This window comes from Notamacropus eugenii, chromosome 5 (genome assembly GCF_028372415.1).
Source record: "Notamacropus eugenii isolate mMacEug1 chromosome 5, mMacEug1.pri_v2, whole genome shotgun sequence".
Lineage (NCBI taxonomy): Eukaryota > Metazoa > Chordata > Mammalia > Diprotodontia > Macropodidae > Notamacropus > Notamacropus eugenii.
The window spans coordinates 60,822,369-60,845,669 of record NC_092876.1 but is presented as its reverse complement, the minus strand read 5'-3'; the positions used below and the strand labels follow the sequence as shown (position 1 = coordinate 60,845,669).

The following is a 23,301-nucleotide window of genomic DNA, read 5'->3' as shown; positions in this document are numbered from 1 at the left end:
CAGAGTCCAAGGCAGTTTGTGTTCATGTGACCAAGAGCTTATTTTTATGTGAACAGCAGACTACCTTCTTGAAAGCCTTGTCCTCTCCTCCATGAATGGGTATTTGTTTGTTATTTAGAGCCATAAGAAAGTGGGAGCCTTATGGAGGGAGGCCGGCCTCAGTTGGAAGGACTATTTGCCAGAAGGGGAAGATGTACATAACTTTCTCCTGGAGCAGGTGAGTGAAGGAATTTTCCTGGTTCCACTGACAGCAAGGTAAATGATTATTCATCTTGTCTATTTTTTAGTACCCCAACTATCCGTAAATGGAAGGTGAAGGTGAGCATGGCTCTCAGTCTTTAGAGTTAGACTGAAAAGAAACTACAATTCCTAAGCATTCTGTGTAGTCCTTTAAAGATTTATGGCAGTAAAAATGGGCCCCTCAAAACTCAAATCTTTTGAATTCCCAGGTGTTTCTTCTCAAAGATAAGATTTTGCCTCATGTCCTCAAGGTCCTCTAGGAAATAAAGTCAGACTGGTTTCCCTCACCTCCTTCCTCACTCCTGCCCCACAGAAAGAGGCTGTCAAAATTCAGTGATGAGGGAGAGCAGGTCAGTGAGCAGCTGATTCTTTCCAGCGGCCAGTATGTACTGGTCCTTTCTTAAAAGTTGCAGGCATCGTTCCACTCAGCCAGCCATCCCGAAGGACCTCCTTTAAAATCCGATGCAGCAATGGTCAGTCATGGAATCACAGACTAATTTTGCCAGGCAAAATTGGATCATCTTGTCCAACCTCTTCATTAGAAAGACATTGACTGGAGCCTAGGAAGGTCTTGAGCCCAGCTTTTCTAACTCCAGGCCAGTACACATCAGGCTGCTTCTAGTAAACTATGTCCACTTTAATGCACAAGAACATTTCATGGGATGCACTTGCACACTCAGTAGTTGTGGCTAAAACAAGTCGTTTTAAGACAGCGTGTTTTCAGTCCTTTCTGAAACTGAAAACCCCTTTGGTTTTCACCAGTATTGAGTTACTCACCTCAGGATTAAAGAACTGGTGAAGCAGACTTTCTCAAGGCAGAGCCCGGAGCACTTGGAGCTGATTGGGAGTGGGCACTGACACTCCACAGAACTCCCTGGTGGTGATGGCACGGATACCCAGATTACAGTGTGAATGATGTTAAGTGGGACCCAGTACCAAAGGAAGGAGGCAAGCTGTGGGGAGTGGGAACTTAGGAAGAGGCAAGCTGCAGAGAGCTTCCCACTGGAGGTGGGGGGCGGGGCCTGGTGCTCTTAAGAGAATCACTTGTGCTGAGTTTTTTTCAGGGAGTTAGAGAGAGGCTAGAAGAATCCATAGGAGGTTTGAGAATGAGAGTTTTGCTTGCTATTAGTTACAGCTGGTCATTTGATCCATCTTAGAGGGGAGGTCTATCTCTGGGGTCCATAACCCCAAGGATAACTAAATGCATTCCACTTTTCCTGTTTCAGAAATTGGACTTTATAGAGTCTGACCGTTCCAGTTCCTCAGAAGCACTTTCAAAGAAAGAACTCTCTGCTGAAGAGTTGTACAAACGGCTTGAGAAACTCATTATTGAGGACAAGGCGAATGACGAACAGATCTTTGACTGGGTAGAGGTACAAAGACTTCCTTCCTCCCTGGTACTTGTGGGCTTACATAGCCACCCTCCCTCACACATGGGATGCTAGCTAAGCTTTAGGGAAAGCAAGCTAGTGTCTCATGCTTGACTAGCAGAGAGATTGCTGGCACATTGGGTATAGCCACCAGACTTGGGTTCACATCCAGCCTCTGACACAAAGGTGGGACTATGGATAAATCACTTAACCAGGAAAACACCCAAGACAAGAAATCACAAACAAGTCACTGATCTGTATGAAGAGAGAGTTCCCCACACCAGTGAAATCCCACCAGATGCCTCTCCCCAAAATAGCAATTTAGTCCCTCTCCTGGACTGCTTCCCTAATTTTACCCTGCTGTCAGGCTCCAAAAAGTCCTATGTGTTCTGACCACAATTCAACATCCTGCTGAGATAAGTGTGCCCCTCAGCATCCTGCATTTCACCCTATCAACCATGGCATAGACTTCCCTTCTCAACTCTCACTGCCCAGAAAGTGGACATTTTCATTTAAACAATGTACCAGGAAGTGGCCATCAGAAAGCTTTTCCCTGTCCTCCGTTCTCTTGGGGATGTATTTTCAGACGGGCTCTGTGAAGACTTTTCCCTGTGATTTCTTTATCCTGGAGGGTCTTCTTGTACCTCTTTCTGTGGGCTGCCCTCTCTGCAATGTTTCTGGTTATTGAGAACATCTGACTTTCATTTCATTTCTACAAAGAGGATTGTCAGACTATTCAGGTGTACCTAGCTAGGACAGTCAGCTTTGGATTCTCCACATCAACTCCTGGAGCAGTGCAGGGCCCAGTGGGTTGGCAGCACCTTTCTTTCCATAAGTGCCTTTTGTTTCTTTCTAACTTTTTGAAAATAGCCCTTTTTTGCCACTGGTTTTATCTAACTTCTCTTCTCCTCTATCTTGCTCTCCAGTCCTATTTTCATCATGCTTCAAATCCCAAAACAATGGCTCTTTTCAGACTACCCTCCAAGGTGGCTAGGAAAATATTTTTGCTTTTATTTCTATAACATGTTATGATTTCAAAGCACTTTTCATTTATAATCATTTGTGGCCCTCACAGCAACCCACAGAACCAGTCCCTTTTTGATGTGACTGTACCTTTGGAGAAGCCAATGCCACAGACTAGTAGGTCTGTGAAAATTTTTTTCCTGTGAAAAATACTTGTGAACTCTGGTAACAGAAAATAACCTTTTTTTCCGCAGAAGTTTTCTGTGTTTGGACTGTTAGTGTCCTGTATTTCTTCTGACTTGTTATTTCACACCAATGACAAGTTTCATTATTACTACTTAGAATCCTGTCTTAATAAGCCGAAAAGGCATCAGAGTGTCTACACTGTATTCAGACTTCCTTCAGATAGACACCTGTGATTAGTAGTGTACTAGAGAGCTGCAGCTTGAGGGCTGTGGAAGAGAAAGAGAGTTGGGGTGTGGGTAGAGGGGGTGGTAAATAGTGCTCTTCATTGAGCTCTCACTATTTATATGTAGTAGCCTTCATAAAATGTATGCTGGGTTTTCAAAATGCCTTTAGGATGGTGACAAATTTCAGATGCTGAAGGTCTTGCTGGAGCGCTTCCTGGCACTTTGGCTTCTGTCTTGTGGGGGCTGTAAAATGGTGTAATGCCTGTAGTTACCAAAGCAGCTAGGAATTATTGTGGGAGTTATTCCATTTAAGATAAACTTACTGGCCAGCAGAACACCTGGAGACATCACTGATTTTGTGAATGACTCCATCAGAAATAAACTAGTGTTTTCCACAAGTGTTTTTGTTATACTGTGAAATCTGATCTCTCTATCCTAAAATGAGACAATGTCCTAACATTCCCACCAGTCCACAAACCAAAGGCCAACCACTTTCTTTAAAAACCAGTAAACAAAAACTCCAGTCCCTCCCTCAACTCACCTTAGTTCAGTCAGCACATTTTGAAAAACATCATCTTTTCTTAAGACAATACAAACAATATACAGAACTAACTTATCTGAAGAACAACTCTGCTAGAGAGATGGACTTAAAAATAGATAGGAATGCAGAAATACAAATGTCACGGAATCTTAATTACACATTGGGAAAGCTCATTGGCTGTATCATGGAAATAGTCTTTTTGTACCAAACCAGACACTGAAAAGGATGCCCAATAAAATGGGATCTACCTCTACTGAAACAGGAAGCAGTGAATTCATTTGCAAAGGCAGCCAAGAAATAAAGTGATGAATTTTCCAGTAATATTAGTTCTCCTAGAGGCACATGCCTAAAAGTTTTGCAGAATGTGTAAGTCAGTGCACATCTAACTACATAGCAAGTGGGGCCAAGCTGTTTGTGCCTGTTGTTTTGGGCAATGTGAACCTCCAAAACTGGGCACTAGAAGGATATTTCAACACTAGTTTCTTAAAGTTTTAGCAGTTAGAAATAAACGCATTAAGGAGTTAAAAGGCACTTTATGTCAATCGGTTAGCATGTATTTATTAAGCCCTACTATATATGAGCCAGACACTGTACTAAGCTATGGAGATACAAAAAGAGGCAAAAGACAGACCCTGCCTTAAGAGAGTTCACGGTTTTGTCAAGGAGACAACATGCAAACAAAGACATACCAAACGAGCCATATACAGGAAAAATAGGAGATTATTATTATTAATTAACAGAGAGAAGGCACTGGAATTAAGAGAGATTGAGGAAGGCTTTCTGTAGATGATGAAGTTTTAGTTGTTTATGGTACAGCCAGAAAACCAGTGTCACTGGATCAAAGAGTAATACGTGGAGGGGGGAGCAAGGAGTAAGAAATCTAGAAAGGTAGGAGGGGGCTAGGTTATGAAGGGCTTTGAATGCCAGGGTCTTTTGCAGTTGACCCTGTAGGTCATAGGGAGTCACTGGAATTTATTAAGTAGAAAGGTGACATGCCAGACCTGGGTTTTAGGAAAATCCCTTTGTGACTAAATGGGTGGGGAGAGCCCTGAGGCGGGCAACCCCACCAGCAGCTAGTGAACTCCATGCCAGCATGGTGGCAGTGCCAGAAGAGACAAGGAGGCATAGTCACAATATGTTGCAAAGATGAGAGTGAGAGACCTTAGTAACAGATTAGAGATGGAGTGGAGGATGACACTGGAGTTGTGAGCTAGGGCCAACTGGGAGAACCATGATGCCCTCTACACTAAGGAAGATTGGGATTGGGGAGGGCTTGTAGGAAAGATAATGAGTTCAGTTTGGGATATAATTTTTAAGTTGTCATAGGGACATTTCGTTCAATTTCCTGTGTAACAGACCATTAGAGATGTGAGAGTGAAGGTAGGCAGAGAGGTTATGATAGGGTCAGGTAGAATCAGGCAGGTTAAGAATCATCTCCATAGAAACGATCATTTAATTCATGGGAACTAATATTAGGGTCAGCTGACAGTTGTGGCCCATAATGCAGTTGCTCATTTTTAATATAGGTATGACTGAAAAAATCACCGTAAGCACAGAATGCAAATACAAATACTCCTTTTAAAATCTGAGTTAATTTTAGGTGTTTTTTGGCTCACACAGGTAGACCTAGGCATTAATTGCCTTTGTTCTTTAAAAAAAAAACAAAATCCATTGAGTCAGCACTAGTGAAGCCTGTCAAGGCTTTGAAATGTGACTGATTTTGAGAATGAACCCTTTTTATTTTCTTCCCTGTGCTTTGTTTACGTAGTTAGCCAAAGTCATTACGTTGGTCTAGGTTTCAGTAGGTGGAAAGAATATGATATTTGTCCTTTAAACGGAACAAGCAGGCACTGCCTAGAGCAACAGGGTCCCCTATTCTGCATTTCTAGGCAGTTCTTTTTTTTGTTCATCATTTCCAGGATTTTTCTGTACTTTTCTCAGACTTGCCTTGAAGTGTGGTCCTCGGGGGAGTCTAGCCATATGCCAGGATTGAAGTTATTCTGTCCATCTGTTTATAAAATACTTGCTGTGCCAAAAGGCAAGACTGGATTTTTATTCAGTCTCCCGTAACTTAAATCACGATCAGTATATTCACTCAGATTTTCCAGGAGTAATCCCTTTGAGATTAAACCAGTCCAAGTGCATTATTTTTTAGAAAGTTATAAGCAAGTCAAGTCTGACCAATATAATGGAAATGAGCATAAAACCCCTTGGGGACAGGGGGAGATAAAAGATACCATCGTGGCACCACATAGTAGCAAAAGGTTCCAGTCTATCCTATGGTGGTTTCTTTATGATCTGTGGGTGAAGTGGGTTAGTTTTCATTCCTATGAACTTCCTAATAGCACTGGTTAAAATTGCTCATATGTGCTCCTCCAGCCTTCTGGGCTCAGTTCTGCCTACATTCTTTAGTATGCACTGTCTGAGCCGTCCTCAGCAGAAGCTTCCCTTGCTACCAGATGCAGACCCTTTAGGTCACTTGAATAGTCCTTCACCAGAGAGAGAAATGTAGCCTCTCGGGTCTCAGACAGCTCATTCTTTAAAATGGAACAGCTTTAAAACTGCTTCGACACTTTCTGCTTTCCAGCATGGTCTTGGTTTTTCTTGGCTGCCTCTATCTGCCTGCTTAGGCTGGACTGCTCCTGAGAACCACCGTTAGAGAAGAACCACCATGATCTGCGCAGTCTGTTTGTTGTAGCTCTTAGGAGAGTGTGCTCCTCTCTGAACAATGTTTCCTTCAGAGAGAAATCCTAGATATGGTTCACACTGGGTTAGGCTCCCATTGGCCCTGCCTCGTATTTCCATTACATTTTCCCCTAGCTTCCTTAGAGAAGAATGACAAGTCTTTTACCACTGAAAAGCTTATCCCTCTGAACATTACCGTCTACTTGAGACATCTGTAGAACCTCATTAAGGCACAGCATTCTTCATTTTGAAAATGAGTCCACATTAAAATAAAGAGGAAAAGTCTTGGATGTTTTTGTCATCCAAGACGGCAAAATATTTTTGGAGGAAGAATGTGACAGCCTTGGCCTCCCTTAATGTCCAGGCCCTTGGGGTGTGGCTTGTGGCCCCTGGCCCGGCAGAATGTTCCCTTCCAGGCCCCCGCCCCAAGTAGGCATGGCAGGGAGCAAGTTCACACTGGGGAACACTGCAAACGGCACATTTGATTTCTCTAGAACTAACTGTCTGGCCACATTGGCAGCAGCAAGGCTGTTTTCATTTTAACGAGAAAATGAGTTCTTTCAGGAGGGCTGAAAGGATTCACTGCCCAGTTAGTGCCAAGCTTAGCAGTAGAGTTGGGAAACAGTTGCTGCTCTACAGAAGGGTACCTTCCTTTATGTAACTGTTGCCTTTACTCTTGGTTTTAGGCTAATCTAGATGAAAGCCAGATGAGTTCACCTACATTCCTTAGAGCTTTAATGACAGCAGTTTGTAAAGCAGCTATTATAGGTAAGTAACATTTCTCAAGGCAATTCCTAACATCTAAAAATCACCATTTGTTAAGTTCTTGACTTTCCGTTTACATGGGTCTAAAAATCAGTGATTTCCCAAACCTTCCCCTGAACTGGTTCATCTTCTTCACAATGTATCGGAAGTGAGGATATAATGCCTTCTTAAACATAAACACATTTTATTTCATTTTTAAATGTGCTGATAGCCTTGTTACCAGTCACAGTGATGGGTGAAATGATAATTAGTAATTAGAAACTTCGCTTGTAACATTTCTTCTTGAAGTTATCTGCTTAACCTGTGATCTCTCTGCATTTACCATGACAACTTCATCAGGTTTTTTGAGTGTACATACTGTTGGCAAATGCATCTATTCTCTAGCCAGGCAAAGCAAGGCAACAAGTTGGCCCTTGGCCACACTATTTATGTTTATTAAGCCCCCACAGTATATACCAGGTCCTGTGAAATAGGTCCTGGAAATACAAAGGCAAAAATAAAATGTTCCCTGCCCCTAAGAGCTCCCATTCTACTGGGAGAGATAGCACATATGCAGGTAATATACAAAACACATACAATATTGATACCCCACCACATTGGGATGGGGCAGAAAGGGACCAGGAAAGTCCTCCTACAGAAAGTTATTTAACATCTAAATCATTTCTTCACAAATCTATTTTCTCTAAAAAAAGAAAGTCTTAGAAATTCTTTTAAAAACATTCTTGTATCTAAAATATAGGGCCTTTTGTATCTTTAGGTTTTATCGTGTGTAGAACTTTCTATTTTAAGCCTGACCCCTGAAAGTTTTTATTTTTGTTTTTTCCAGGAAGGGAGCTTTGAGACAATTTCTTATAAAAACTACTTTTTCTGAAAGGATAGTTATGTTGTTGAATAGTTTTTCTCCTTCTCCCTCTTGCCACTCAACCCTCTTTTTAACCCACCTTCCTCCAAGAAGCAATAGGTTTGAGCTCTTGGGAGGGCTGATCAGTATTGGTTTTGAGAATGACCACAAGTGTTTATGCCAATCAAATTAACAAATGAGCTCTGATCGATCCTTTTCCTCGTGTGTTTTTCTTGATGTTGCTTCGTCCCTGGAAATGAGTCAGCAGTCCCTTGACGACAGCAAGTGCACAAAGGCCCTCAGGGCTGATGGCTCAGTTCTGCAGAGCTTACTTAGAGGCTGCAGTGTTTCCCAAGGGGTATGGGGAAATGAGGGAATGGTGGCACCAAGACAGCTCCCAGTTAAACACTGACCACATTAGCATTGGCAGCTGCTCGTGAATTACCTGCTTCTTTCCTTCTCTCTCTCTCTCCAGCCGACTGTTCTACTTTCCGAGTGGACACTGCTGTTATCAAGCAGAGAGTGCCGATCTTACTCAAGTACCTAGACTCAGATACAGAGAAGGAACTACAAGCACTTTATGCACTACAAGCATCCATTGTCAAACTTGATCAACCTGCCAGTAAGTTCACATGTGGCTTTATGTGGGGTCAGTTAAGCTAGATGTTAGAAGAGTCAGAATGTATAGCGCCAGCTTCTTGGGCCACAGCCTAGAGCTTCAGCTCTCAAGTACAGCAAAACTTCTATTAACTGAACCCTAAAAGCTGAATTTGATAATGATTAGAAAAAAAATAAACAACAAGAAGGGAAGACTATGCCAGGGATGCTGTCTCCAGACAGCTTCCAGGGCATATCTTAGGGTCCCAGGCCATATCCTAATTGCCCACAGTGCAGCTTCATCCTTTCTAGCTGTTAATGTTCAGATAACTCCAGCGGTCTGACTGGTCCTCAGAGAGTCACCAAAGTCTGTAGTTCTGTGTCAGGCATTTATTTTGGGAATGTTTTTCAACCATAAGAGTTGAAATAAAAAGGGGTTCCTGGTTAACATTCAGCCCATCCTAAAATTTGTTAAACCATAACCCCTTATTCTGGTTCATTGAAATTTTATTGCCTTTTTTAAAAATTGATTTTATGGTGAAGCAACAGGGTCACAAAGGGAAAGTGATTCTATGTGATTTGCTTTTAAGACTGAGGCTTTTGGACAAATGCTTTTCACTGTATCTGTACAAATAGCAAGAAGCTTTACTGGTCTGTGGTGAGAGACTTTGGACTACGAGGAGAGACTCCACAAGACCAGCTGTGCTCTTAGATCTTCCTCTGCGTTCATTTGTGATGCTGTTGGTGACAAGCCACTGGGCTTGGGCTTGCTTCATCCATGCCACTACCTGCCCCCTCTTCTTTTTCATTTAACTTCCCTTCCTTAGTTTTCCTCTATAAAATAGGGAAATTACTACTTGCCAATACATTAAATCTTAAAATCATTAGATACAGTTGGAAATTTTGTTTTCAACCAGTTGAATAAAAATATAGTTTTTACTGATCCCTTTAGGATTGTCCAGTGTAATGACCCTTGCTGAATCTTTGATCCTAGGCCAAGTTCATCACCTCTACTTTAACACATCTCTGGCCACTCCTTCCCCTGACTTTCCTACTAGTATGTTTAGAGAATGAAAAGTAATTGAAATAATAATATGATTACAAATATAAATCTTCAGGGAAACTTTCATATGATATATTCTAAATCACTAACATGGGTTGGAAGAATAAGGATGGAAAAGGGAAAATCTGAGGCTTGAGACTCCCATCAATTTGCCTGCCTGGTAAAAACCCAGGTCTCCTTAGCTAAAGAAAAGCAGAGAATTGAGATCCTTAACTAGATGATTTGGGTTGGGTAAAGTAATGGATAAGTGATAGGAGAGAGAGAGAATGTGTGTGAATTCCCACAGTACTCATTTAGGAGAGTTGTTGCCCCGTTTATCCAGGTGATTACTTTAATCTTTTCATATCAGAAACCAAATCCAAAACTGTACATATCAAAGAAGGGGGGAGGAGCAACCCAGACTTTTATTTTAAAAAGATGATTGGAACGTAATATAAAATGATACACACCTGGAACCACAGAAAAATTAGAACAGAGTTAAATAATAGCTACAGAAGAATGATTTTAGACATTTATTTAGAATATAAATTATTTCCTTCTCCTTTCTTCGTATCCCCAAGTCCTTGTGCTGGTGTAACACTGAGAACTGTTTTTAAGGGGGAGGGATAGGGACCTGAAACTGATGTCCTCTTTGAGAATCGGTACAAAATCACTACTTGGGGAAAGAATCCCCTTCCTTGTTTGCCCTTAAGGGCCTCTCAATGCTATAACTGTCAGGACTGACAGTCCCTTCTTGCCCTCTTGCAGATCTGTTGCGGATGTTTTTTGATTGTCTCTATGACGAGGAGGTGATCTCGGAGGACGCCTTCTACAAGTGGGAAAGCAGCAAGGACCCTGCTGAGCAGAGTGGGAAAGGCGTGGCGCTGAAATCGGTCACAGCCTTCTTCACGTGGCTGAGGGAAGCCGAAGAGGAGTCAGAGGATAACTAAAACTTCAAATATACAAAACGAAACAAAAGAAACAATTTAAGTATTTTTTTAAAAAGTTTCACGTCTTCGCCAATCACAGTGCAGCAAGGCCAATTCTCGAGCAGAAACCCCCACGTGTGCACGAGTGGGAGAGGGGAGAGAGAAACAAAAAGGTGATCATGGAGGAAAAAGGTACTGGAAAAAGTAAACGTCAAACCTGAGGGCGGGAGCACTAAACCAAAATACATGTATTATTTATAGAAAATATTTTCTGTTTTAATCTTTTCTTTTCTTTTTAAACAAGGACTCATACTTTAAAAGAAACACAGATCTGTTTAGCAAAAAAAAAAAAGTTGAGAACTTTAATTTATTTTAAGGACTGCAAATGCCAGTGTAATTTTTTAATTTGCAGTTTCTGTAAACAAATTGTATAATAGAAAAACAGAGAAATAAATTTCCCTCCCCTTCAGATGCACCTCACTTTTGTTTCAAAGCATAGTAGATAGTCCAGTCTTAAGGGGGTTTTGGGGTAAGCTAGGTAAGAGAGATCATTTTTTGTTGTTGTTTTTGGCATCAAATCTTTCTGCCTGCCTCTCAGCTTGCTTCAGAAATTAAAAATCAAAATAGTAATCAAAACATGCACAAACCTGGAACGGAAGGAAATGCATTTGAGAGAATGCTGTGGACCAGAGAGCTCCAAGAATTAACTTGTTCAGAAAAAAAGTGCTACCCTGGGAAAGTACTCATAATACTTCTGAAACCTTTAGAGCAACTTTAAGGCTTGTAAATACATAGAACAAATATTTAAAAAAAAAAGAAATTGACTCGATACTATTTCTTCTCACTTTCAAATATAAAGAACAAAATAAAGACAAGCATTGCAAGTTTAAAGAAAGTAAAGCGATCTCTCCTTCGGCAGCTGCTGGATGTGGGCACCATCTCAAACAGGTGCTGGCTTTGCTCTTTTAGGCTCCAGGCCCAGGTATCTCAAATGGTGTACCTAGAGTGTGTGTGTGTCTGTGTGTCCCCAACCAGGGTTAAGGAGGGAATTTGTACTTGGGTGAAAGGCCTGCTCTGCAGAGGTGCAGCCCACTGAGTGACCACCTCCCCCAAAAAGCCCAGGCTGAGCTTCTTGGAGACATCCAATAGCATGTCAATGCTAGGGCGAGAGATTTGATCGGAGGGTGCTAGAAGCAGCTGCATCCAGTCTCGAACTCTTTGCCTCCCTTAAGTATCAGGACTCAGGAATCCCACTGGCATTAGCCCCCTGATAGCCCTTGTAGCAGGTCACACGTGTAGAGCCTTTGAATCAAACAACCAGTCTCCCCTTCTCCATGGCCTTTTGACTGGTTCACTTCTTACCAGGCAGCCACCACCACAGCGTTCCAAAGTTTGCTTCCAACAACTGCCTTCATGTTGAAGGGACCCAAACCAATCTGTAAGAGAGTCAAAGAAAGGCAGCATCCACACGTTTTGGGTTTTTTTCAGATGAAGCTACGTACTGTGTGACAATCATGCTGTTCCCCCAGCTTGACCCAGTCCATTCTGGAGTGTGTGAAGTTAGTGTGATTTGGGCCTCTGATTTTCTCCACAACGTTTGGGTGCTTGTTTTAAAAGAAAGTTGCAGCACAGGCTTGAAAGGTGGCTTTCCTTCTGTGTTGTCTGAGGGCTGGCACCTTGTGAAGGTGAGTGTGTTCATGAAGCCAAACTCTTTCCCAAGTAAATAGTCTCTGTGCTTCTCATTTGGATGCCAATCACAGATGACCTTCAGCTCCCATCTCTGAAGAAGTTTCCACCATTAAGAGACCTGGCCACACAGGGGAAACCCAAGAATGCATTTTTTTCAGTAGCAATAAAAGGTTTTTCTCCTGTGTGTGGTTTAAAATAGTTCAGAATTCTTCCCCATAAGCTAACAAGGGCATGATCCTGAGCAAAATAAAGCGATTGATGAAGAGCTCTGCCCACAGAGGCCAATGAACGACCTTGACTGAAAATGTGCCACCTAATGACTGACTGCAACCCCGGCAGAACAACCCAGGTGTTAGAGTAGAGGGAATATTCAAATTTTGCAGAACCAAAGTGCAGAGTAACCTGAACCAAGAGATTCCTCTGAGTGATGTGAATGCTGCCCCCTGGGACTAAGAATTGGGTATCACAGTGGCTTCAGTGGCTGTGGTTGGCAGGTCATGGAGAAGCTTGAATTAGACCTGTAGGCTGTGTTCACTCATGCATAGTAGATACATGCCAATGTGAGAAGTGTAGGGAAAAAAAGTTAAAAAATAAAACTTCATTGAAAAGACTTCAGATACCACCATGTTTATAATATGATGTCAGTAACAAAACCTTGCATCAGTTATGGAAGATAAAATAATGAAACTCAAGAGCGTTCTTAGAAGCAGGTAATTGCTTCTCTACACAAATTTCAGTTGTCCTGTTGGATTCATGATTACATGAGAGAAAGAACATGGGAAAAGCATACATAAGATAGTAGTGTGGTTGGATCTTTAGGGATTCAGCTCAGGTGCCTAGGACAGCTCTGGCCCTGCTCTTTGGCTCAGCCACTTGGCTTCCCACCCAGAACTGGGTGGTAGTCTTCCCAGGGGATAATGGCCTTCCCAGCCCTGAAGTGGACAGCAGCCATTACATTCCCCCAGCAGCACATTGGGAAGGTCATTTCTACCAGTAGACACACTTCAGGAGTTGACATAATACTTATTTCAGTTAAAGATATTTCTACTTGTATTTAAGTCAATTAACTTATTGCTGTTGGATAAGTTCAGTAAGTTCTTTGAAGCAAGAAGACATGTTATGTCACTGTGTCCAAACTTACATGTTTTCAGCTGATAGTTCTCATCTCACAGAGGTCAAAAAGCCATTTTCACAGCCTTTTTTATTTTTTTAAAGAAATCCAGTTAACATATAGTGACTCCATTAATAATTTTCTCTACTGTCTGACTACAAAGTACAACCTCTTTTTTGTTGTCCAACAGATCTTTTGTGTTGTTGCCTTCTTAAATTTTTTATTCCTAAATGCAGTTTGAATCAGTTGACAAGCCTGCCAGTTGGAACAAACAGGCTGTTGGAAAAGGTACTGAAAATTTGTTCATATTTCTCTTTTTCTATAGATTTGGTACAAACCAGATTGAGACAAACTGAAAATAATACTGTACTCTTGGCCCTGATTCTGTATTTTCACACATTTTTCTAGATTTTTATTCTTAGAAAACACTTTCTGAGAATAATTGGAATTTGATTTTTATATTGTTAACCATGTTAGTTGGCCATGTATAGAAAAGTATGTCCCCCATGCCCCCTGCCTTTTACTGCATTGTTAGACCTGGCCATTAAACCCACATTTGGTCTAGAACAAACCGCTCAATACCATGGAGCACAAGACAGAGTCAGCTGCCTTTGATTTTCCAATATTCCCGTATCTTCTTCTTACAGATTTTGGCAACACGTTTGGCAATAAATGGCAGCCACCATTTATTCCTTATCTGATAAGCACAAGTTGTAGGAGTTTTCCTACCACATTATGATGTTTTTCTGAGTCTTGGATATGAATTTGGTTTGCCTGAAACGAATGGTGGCTGAAGTCTAACAGACGGTGACTAACCCTATCGCTGCCCTCATAGTTCTCCTTAGGTTTGGAAACCCTGAATATTTTGGACTCTTCTGAAGTGAGATGGTGCCTTGAGAGTTTCGAGTATGACTTAACTTGGTGCTGCCAAAGTCTTGAGCTCCATGGTGTTGACAGCTAACCCCTGAGAGGGCTGTTCTTGAGCATGTATGCATTCAATGGCCAGGTCTTAACAATGCAAGAAGGGGAGGGTGAGGGGGTGGGGGGGACTATGCTTTTCTATAAATGACCGGTTAACATGGTTAACAATATAAAAATGAAATTCCACTTATTCTCAAAAGGTAAAGTGACTTGAACCAGAAAATAAGAAAGCTGCCTTGACCTTCAGAAATTGGTTATGAATTTAGGATTGTAAATAATTCATTCTTTAGCTTTTATGCAAACAGATACATGGATTCCACTGTTTTTCCTTGTATTGTTTTAAGCACATTTGGCTATAGTAACTTCAGAAAACCACCATATTGGGTGGGTTATTTTTCATACTTTGTTTTGAATGGATGAGTGGATTTTATACAGCAGCTGGGAGAAACCCTGAGGCTGTTCACTGGATTGTCATGAGGTTAAAACATCTCACTGAAGAATAAAAAATGACTTGAGACAGAACCTCCCGTACTGGTCAGTCCCAGTTCATTAGCTTCACAACATGGCCTCCTTTCTTCTCAATAAGCTTATAAGAACACAGGTTTTCAGATGCCTCAGCTTAAAGAGATTACACACCTAAGAGCCACAAATACTGCATGTATCCCACAAAAGGGGAAATAATTTCTGTCTTGATATTGCCTTGCTAATAGAGACACTCAGATTATGGAATGAGTAAAGAGAACTGTGAGTGAGAATTTCAAACAACAGGCTTTTATAAGAGGAGGCAAGATCTTTCCAAATGAGTAAAGAATGCACTTGGCTACTCTGAGGAGGAAGCTATCCATACTGAGCTGTGTGAATTTTCAGACCATTTAATAGTGCTTATTCTGCATGGACCAGGAAGGCAGCACTGAGACCAGCATGTGGTAGTTACAGGAACACACGTTTTTGCTTGGCATAAGGAGAAAGCAGAGCTATCCAAAAAAGAAATGGGCTGCTTTCTGAAGTGGTGAGTTTTCATATCACTATAAGTCTTCTCACACAGACTTATAAGGGGATATGGTAAAAAGGAAATTCATGCCTCATGTTGGGAGGGCATAAAGTCGATCATCTCTAATGTTCAGTCCAATGTTTATGACTTCAGGCTCTGGTCATGTGAAATGGTTTAACTCCAAGGAGGCCTAACTTATAACCTTATATAGGTTCTTGGGTTTAAGGGCCACAGATTTCTCCCTTATCCACTTTCTCAATAAAGAAGTAGAAAGGGAACATAAAGTCCCTCCTTTTCCTCCATTATAATTCCTGAACTACCAAATGGTACCCAGCTGACTAGTCACATACAGCAGGAGGCAGGGTAGGACAGATGAACGAACACTTGATTGGCAGCTCCTGTGTCATCACTAGATAGTTACATGGTGTTGGTCCAGTGTGGACCTTTTTTTCTTCATCTGTAAAGTGAAGGAGTTGAATTAAATGGTTTCTGAGGGCCTTCCTGAATTAACATTCCATAAGCCCATGATGATTGAAGAGGGGCTTTCTTAAATCTCACCTCTTTGTTATGCCTGATCTGTTGGCAACCAAATCTAATTGATAATGATGGATGATGTAGCTTAGCAAAATTCATAAGGACAGATGTTGATGGTTGATAACATTGCCTATCAAGCTTGACAAGAAATAGTAGAGTGAGTGAATATTTTACAGCTGTCCCCTTACTGACTCCAGTGTCTTACTTCCAACGATTTGCTCTTTGGTCTTCTGTTTTTGTCAGTACTTTTAACATGACAAGGCACTTCGTTCAGGAAACCCTTTGGTACTATAGTCAGACTAAAGCTGGGATGATTCAGCTATAAATTTCATATACTTTTAATTGGTCCTTGTGAAATTATTTTGGCATTTGGACATCTAGTTACCCCCAAACCAAATGCAGGTGGCAGTACACAGAACACATAAATTCTCTGTGTTTTATCTAGCACTGTGCCTTGGAATGTGATTTAAAAAACTGCTCTTCTGAAGGAAGTGGTCTCCTATAGTGGTAGTACAGCTGCCACCATCTAAAAATGGTGATAGGTCAGAGGATGAAATGTAATTTTGGAATATAAATTGAGCTGCCAGTGTTATTTATTACAAAGACAGGTGGAAATAATAGACTCAAATCAATGACCTCTGCCTTTGCTTCACCTGGAAGTGTCCTGAAATCTGAATTTACATTAAAGAAATTCTCACAATCTGTACTAAGGACTTTTGCCAAAGTGAAAACAGAGGAATACCTCACACCATTTTTTTTAACCTGACTTTTCTCCCTTTCCCAAGCCTCACAGACCACATCTGGGGACATAATCGGGGAAACAAAAACTCTTAAGGATCAATTTCTGAGATTTTTTGTCACTGGAAATGGCATGCCTATGCCTGTGAGCCAATTTCGTTTGAACCTAAATCTCATCCGATCATTGTATTTCTCTTGAGTAGTCTCTGTAATTATAAGGAGATTATAGATCTGATGTCCACAGTCCTTCAGCAGCATCTCTTTCTGATTCAGTTTTTGTAGAGAAGCAGGATGTAAAGAAGTCACAGGCCTGTAAGTAGACAGCTGACATTTAGAGAGCGGGAGATAACAGCTTTGAGCCTATGGGATAAACTCCCAGCAAAACTATGTTGTTACTTAATTCATTTCTCCTAATAGGCAGTTGCTTAATGTCACTGGAGAGTGACACGCTCCCATATTTTAACAAGAAAGAAGCATATTTCCCCTCTGAAGCAGTAATAAACCACAAAAAATAATTTGATAGGCATTTTCTGCCATCATTAGCTAACTTTGATCCCCATAATTAAACAGGCATCATCCATTCATAGCTAATTTCAGTCCTGTTGTACTAGACCAGTTACCAATTAGACTCCATGCTAGGTTTCTTTTGATGAGAAAACTGGATTTAGCCCCACAGAGGAGGAGGTGGAGAAACAACATGTATGCCGGGTTGTGCCATTCTGTTATGTGGATATTCCCCCACTCTTGGTTTCTCGAGGACAGGGAACCTCTCGTTTCATTTCTGTATCCCTGGTGCTGGCAGAGGCAATGTGGAATCAAAGAACGGTTCCTATTTCTGTTGCACTTTACAGTTTGGAAAGTAACAATTCTTTTGAGTTAGGGAGTACAAGAATATTATTTCCATTTTAGAGTTGAGGGAACACAGGCCCAGAGAAGCAGCGGGCAACCTTAAGAAAGTCAAAACAGCAACAGCTTGGAAGAGCACAGGTTTTCCGATGGAGTCCAGTGCTCTTTCCTTTACACCACTCTCAGTCGAATTAAAAGCTTTCTGTCAGAAGCAGCCAGTTGCATCAGACAGTATTATGAAACTATGTATGGGAATGGCGCCTATGGTTTCATTGCCATAGGAAACTTCCTTACAGTTTGATACCGCCTCTGACTGGGATAGTGATTTGCCCAGGAACACACAGCCATTTAGAAGATGGATTTAAACCCCAGTAGCCTCAACCTGGCCAACTTTCTATCCACTACTCTAACAGTGCCTCCTGTGAAAGTTTTAATGGCTCCAAATTTATAGTTATTTCAAAGTGTTATTCTTTCTTAAAACTGTGGCTATAATAAGGCTTTTTAAGATCTCTAGACTTTTAAGGCAAATTGTTTTCCAGTCTTGGTGGGTTTTTTTTAAAGGACTCCCTTCTCTGTCTTATTGAACATTGACCACAATCTTTGCCCATATTCACTAGGCCCAACTTTTTATAAATCTTTTTCTTTTTACACCAAATCCAAGTTTGTAGCACTTGTTAACAAAAAAAAAAATCACAAGTCAATGTGGATTTTTTTCTTTTTTAAAAAAAGCCCCTTTTTAAAATAAAGTTTTCTTAAGGATCATATAAAATATATATGTGTGTGTATGTGTATGCACACAAATACACACACACATATATGTGTGCATGTGTATACATCTGAACACTGGAGGGAAAAGGACCTTCCCCATAGTTACTAAGAAAGCTTCCCACCAACTGTCTGACCCTGAACTTCCCCCCAACAGGGAAAAGTCCTGGGTAAAGCCAGAAAGTAGGGATAGAAAGATGGGGGTGGAGAGGAGAGAAGAAACATGAAGTAAAATTGAAATTGCATATTTAAAACAAAAAAGGAGGTCTAAAGTCTTTGTAGATCTGGCAAGTGGTAAAAATATAATTTGAAATATAAGGATATGATATTTATGCTTCATGTTTTAACATGAAAAGGAAGGCAACCCTACAAAAACACACAAAGTATGATGGGATAGCAGGCTCATCTTGTTTTCCTTTTCCCTCAAAATATGACTCAAGCCATATATAAGGAAGTCGCCTCTTTTCCTAAGTAGGGAATTGATTGTAAAATTCCCTAAATGTTGCATTTCCTTTAGGCAGCTCCTAATTGGGTCAAACTATAGATCCATTACCCATACTCTGACCCAATGGAAGTCATGCTAAAAGACTAGAAATCAACTTTTGTTTAAATTTCTTCTATGAATGGACTAAGCTTTTTTTTTTTTTTTTTGGATTTAGCTAAAAAGTTTCTGATCTCCACTAAGCTTTGAGCTACTTGTCTTTTAGGATAACTGCCAGGCAGAATGGAATAAGTCAATACTATTAGAATCATCTCTCCTCATGAATCAATGTGAAATTTGTAGTATTTACCAGGAAAAATTGTAAATTGTTGCTTAGAGGCTAGTGAGGGTTTAACTGATGTGCACATAACTGTAAACTACATAAACTTAGGTGCATTATTAAATCATATCCAGGTTTTATTGTACTCTTGGCAAGAAGCTATTAATTTCTTGCCATCCTAAGCCAATGCTACATAAAAACTTGATAATGGCTACAGATTGGTCTAGGCAGGAAAATGGGAAGCTAGCCAATCATGTATGTCATTAGAGGGATAAGAGCTCCTGACCTAATCGAGCCCCTTGTCATTTTGCTATGAAATCCTAATTCTAGTAATATTTGCAAAAAAAAATAAAAATTTTAATTTCTGTGTTCTGTAAATGAGAAGGAGAAATGCAGCAAGTCTAATCAGAGTATTGGTAACTGTTCTCTATAACAAAAAATGTTTTCTTTAAAAATCTCTCCATAATTATACCAGTTGCACTATGGGAGCAGTCAACACAACTGTGCTTGATAATTTAAGATAATTTACTTCAACCCAGGAAATGCAACATATTAGAGTTCTAGTCTCATTTATGCTTGGACTCTGGGATTTCCAATTCTCGCCTCTGACTCTTATTCTTCATGTAGAGCTCCCCACAATCTTGAACTCTTTTCTTTCCTTAGAAAAAAAGAAAAGCTTCATTTTGGTCTTAACTGTCACAACCACCATTTAGTTTTAGCAAAAACTAACCAAAAAAATCAAAAGCCCCAGACCCTAGTCAGGTGGACTGACTAGTTTTAGCCAATCTGGCACTGTAACCACAGACTGGAATCTATCTAGCCCATACTATGCCAGTGTCTGAAGACTTGTCATTCTGATGGTAAGTATCCTAATTGTTGAAAATTAGAGAAAAATTTGGCAATATAAGTTAGCATTCTTAACACTTGTCTTCATAATTTGCAAACCACTAACTTACCTAATATTTCTTGTTGCACCAAAAATACTCTTCAGCAGGCAAACAGAAAAATTGTGGATTCTTACCAATTTCACTGATATATACACACATATAAATAGCCACACCTACTTTCTTTGTTCCAATAAAATAATTCATGCTGAGGTGTTACCCAGCATTAATGAGGTTATCTGTCCCAGGAGTACTTGCATTTTAAGAATCATGGGGTCTTAAATTTAAAGTGGGGTAGAAATTTAGAGGTCATAGAATCCAACCCCTTCATTTTACATATGAGGAAACTCAGGTCCACAGAGGTGAAGCAACTTGCCCAGTATCATAAAACTGCTCAGTGTCTGAGGCTGGATTTAAACTCAGGTTTTCTTGAGTCCTGCTTGAGTTCAGTCAACTATACTCCATGTAACATTTCTTAATCCAGAGTAACAAACCTCCCAAAGGATGCCAGCAGTTCTTATGCCAGTATCACATTCCAGACATAAGGTAGGTCCTATTCTTTGTGCTGACTTGAGGTAGTATATAAGCACGGGAGCAACAAGGCCAGGAACCTCAACATGGAAAGATGAAGAGAGGCAGCCAAAGAGAAGATTGCAGAAGCTTTACCCCCGAGGCACGTTCAACTGAGAGCAGTTAAGTGTACAGAATTAAAACTGGTCAGATGTTACATCTGGCAAAGTTAAAATGCCTCACTATATGGTTTTAATGTTGAAGGGGAAAGTGAGGACATTGTTACAAAAATTTATTGAAATTTGGCACAAGGGGAGAGTACTTAAGTCAGATGAGTGTGCCTTCCCAGACTTACTAGCTAAGGGAGGTGGTTCCTGTCAGTTGGACATCAAGGTTACACTCTTTTGTAAGAGGAAACTGAAATCAGTACTCACTGTTTCTCTTTCAACAAACAGCACAGTGACTGGTTTAGAGCACAAAGGGAAGCTGTATGAAAGAATACAAATGAGATTGGTAGGAAGAGAGAAAAAAGGCTTTTTAAGGACATTTCCAATGATTTTGCTGTCTAAGGCACTGAGTCAGTATGGCCTTGACAGGTTTCACATATGGAGCCCTCACCACCACCCCTTTTGATAATCTGAAAGTTTTGTTGAATAGCAGCTAGCAGTCCCAGAGTGGGAAAGGAAGGGCCAGTGTGCAGAGAGCTTGTCATCCTGTGGCTTAAGGTACATGCCACAGAAGACAGCACATTAGGCTACGGGCAGGACTTCAGTGGTAGAACAAAGGGGTTGTCTCCATAAGGCTGCATTGCTCGGTCACTTTTCCTCATGTTACAATATCAGCTGAGATGAAGGGCAGCTAGTTGGCCTAGCGGATAGAGCACTGGGCCTTGGAATCAGGAAGGCATGAATTCAAGCGGATAGAGCACTGGGCCTTGGAATCAGGAAGGCATGAATTCAAATTTGGCCTCAGACAGTTGTTAGCTATGTGTCCCTGGGCAAGTCACTTAATCCCATTTGCCTTAGTTCCTCATCTTTAAAACAGGTACACATTGAGGAAGGAAAAGGCCAACCACTCTACATGGGGTCCCAAAGAGTCACTCACCTGAACAATAATTATCCCTTGATTGAACTTCAGAGGAGAGAAGTATAACAAGCAAGTTCTAGGATTTACAGTGATACTCCTCTGGTTCGTGTCTGCACTGAAGAACAGCTCCCCAAGAGCGGGGCTACAGAACCAGTTGTCAACTGGGGGGGGGGGGGGGAAGGGGATAAGGGAGAAGGCCTTTTCCTTAGTGTTTTAATCGTCCCTATTAACAATTTGGAGAAAAGTTTCTTTTCCCTTTCCCTACTGGTTATCTTTAGATTTGCTTAATAATGGGAGGAATTCAAGGCTAAAAGGATTTCCTCCTCTGACTCTTGAAATATGAGATTTTGAAATTTTGCTTTTTCAAGCCTTGGGTCATGCAAGGTTAAGTACCATGGAGCCAACACTATTACTGCGTGTTTTCTGAGCAGCCTTCACCTAACAATCCTGGACTGGAAGCAGGGGCCAGATAAATTGGTTTGTTGAAACTCGAAGGCTCAGATTTCAGTTTATTATAAAATCATGCTCCTAATTATTTTCTCACTAGCCCTCAAACTATCTCTAGGGCACTAGGCTCTAAAGATAAAAGGGATTCTAAGAATAATCTAATCCAGGAGCCCTGCCCCATTTCACAAATGAGGAAACTGAAGTCCTGAGAAATTGTGACTTTCCCCAAACGACAGGTAACAAATACCAATTTAGTACTTCTTATATCTTTATCTAGTATTCTTTCCACAGTAGTGAGTATACTCCTTCTCCTTTGTGCTCATCCCAGCTCTCAGCGTTGGGTTGGTTTTTATGTTAACATCTTTCCTCTCTCCTGAAGATAGCTTAAGAAATGGATTCTCGTGCTTCGTAAACATTCAGATGAATTAAAGATTTGGCATGCTTCAGAAATAGCAGAACTGAGCCTCCCTAACTTGTAAGAAAAATTCCATTAAGGGCTCTGAGCAAGATCAACCCTAGATAAAATCATTACAACATGAACATGCCATGCCACCTCCTGTTTAGTTTACTCCTTAATACAGAGTGAGTACAAAGGACTGTACAGAGGGTGAGGCACTGCTGACCCTGCCTTGTCAAGAGTTTTATAAGGCAATCTGTTTTCCATAGAGCATGGAAGGCTTGTGCATTGCAAAATTATACTAAAGTATCCTATTCAGGATGCTAATTACCTTCTTTGGGCTTGTATCCTCATCTGTAAAATAAAATTACCTTTAAGGTCACTTAAACTTCTTAAACTATGTTTTTAAGCACGGCTAATGATTGCTTAAATGAAAGGCAAGAAAAGGAAGATCTGTATATACCATGAGGCGGTTGCTTATGCATTTAATGTGGCTGAAACCCTGAATCACAGAGACCTGGGTTCTTACAGGCTCTGCTATGACCTGTCTGACCTTGGAGAAGCCCTGATTTGCCCATCTGTAAAATCTGAGAGAGAGAATAAATCACGTCTGAGTTCCTTTACATCTCTTACATTCAATAAATGTGTTTCTAATTTCAGAGGGTATATCCCTAGTCTTTCCTCCCAACTTCCCATTCATCATTTTACACCCTTCCTTTCCTTCTACCCCAAAAGGTAAAGAACAAGGGGACAAAGTTACTAACGTATGTGACACAGACTGGCCAGATCGAGTTAAATGATCTACATCGTGCATCCCTGTCCCAATGCTATGTACACTCACCGTATAGAGCCCTGACATACCTGGACACTGAACATGGGACGCTACAACAGCAGAGGTTTGTCTTTGCTGTACTCTCCAGTACTGTGGGATTAAAACCAGAATACACCCTCTTCTCTGTCCGGGGCTGGACTGCGATGCCTCCCTGCATGAGGAGATGTCGGGGCTCCAGCTGAGATGCCACCAGAAGGTCCATGAACTAGGAAAGTAATTGTTTTTCTTCCACTAAGCCAACTTGTTGAGTCCCTGCTAAATACCACGTAGGAGACTGATTTTAGGTATGCAGATCCGATTTAGGTTTGCAATTAATATGAGATATTTCGGGGTGCTTGGGGCGTTCACAAGGCAGGAGTGGGGCTGGACCGGGAGGTGACCCCCAAGGGCACGGCCCCGTGGGGGA

General features: G+C 41.0%; 1 protein-coding gene and 1 long non-coding RNA gene across 15 annotated transcripts in view; one reads left to right on the top strand and one right to left on the bottom strand.

Annotated features, from left to right (window-relative positions):
* EIF4G3 (eukaryotic translation initiation factor 4 gamma 3) overlaps positions 1–11,278 on the top strand; it is a 386,245-nt gene extending 374,967 nt beyond the window's left edge. For all 12 annotated transcript variants that reach the window (XM_072609175.1, XM_072609170.1, XM_072609173.1 and 9 more), the window contains 5 exons: positions 119–217; positions 1,467–1,613; positions 6,896–6,977; positions 8,291–8,437; positions 10,223–11,278. In XM_072609175.1, coding sequence (XP_072465276.1) covers positions 119–217; positions 1,467–1,613; positions 6,896–6,977; positions 8,291–8,437; positions 10,223–10,404 — 657 coding nt within the window. In that variant the 3' untranslated portion in view covers positions 10,405–11,278. The remainder of the gene's footprint in view (positions 1–118; positions 218–1,466; positions 1,614–6,895; positions 6,978–8,290; positions 8,438–10,222) is intronic.
* On the bottom strand, positions 9,974–23,262 carry LOC140504360 (uncharacterized). 3 transcript variants are annotated; one of them, XR_011967072.1, is made up of 2 exons: positions 22,925–23,262; positions 9,974–20,619 (listed from the first exon to the last, which is right to left on the bottom strand). It is a non-coding gene; the product is annotated as an uncharacterized lncRNA (long non-coding RNA). The 3 variants fall into 3 exon arrangements; XR_011967073.1 differs by having other exon boundaries at positions 9,974–19,397; XR_011967074.1 differs by having other exon boundaries at positions 9,974–16,677.
* Positions 23,263–23,301: the final 39 nt, after the last annotated feature.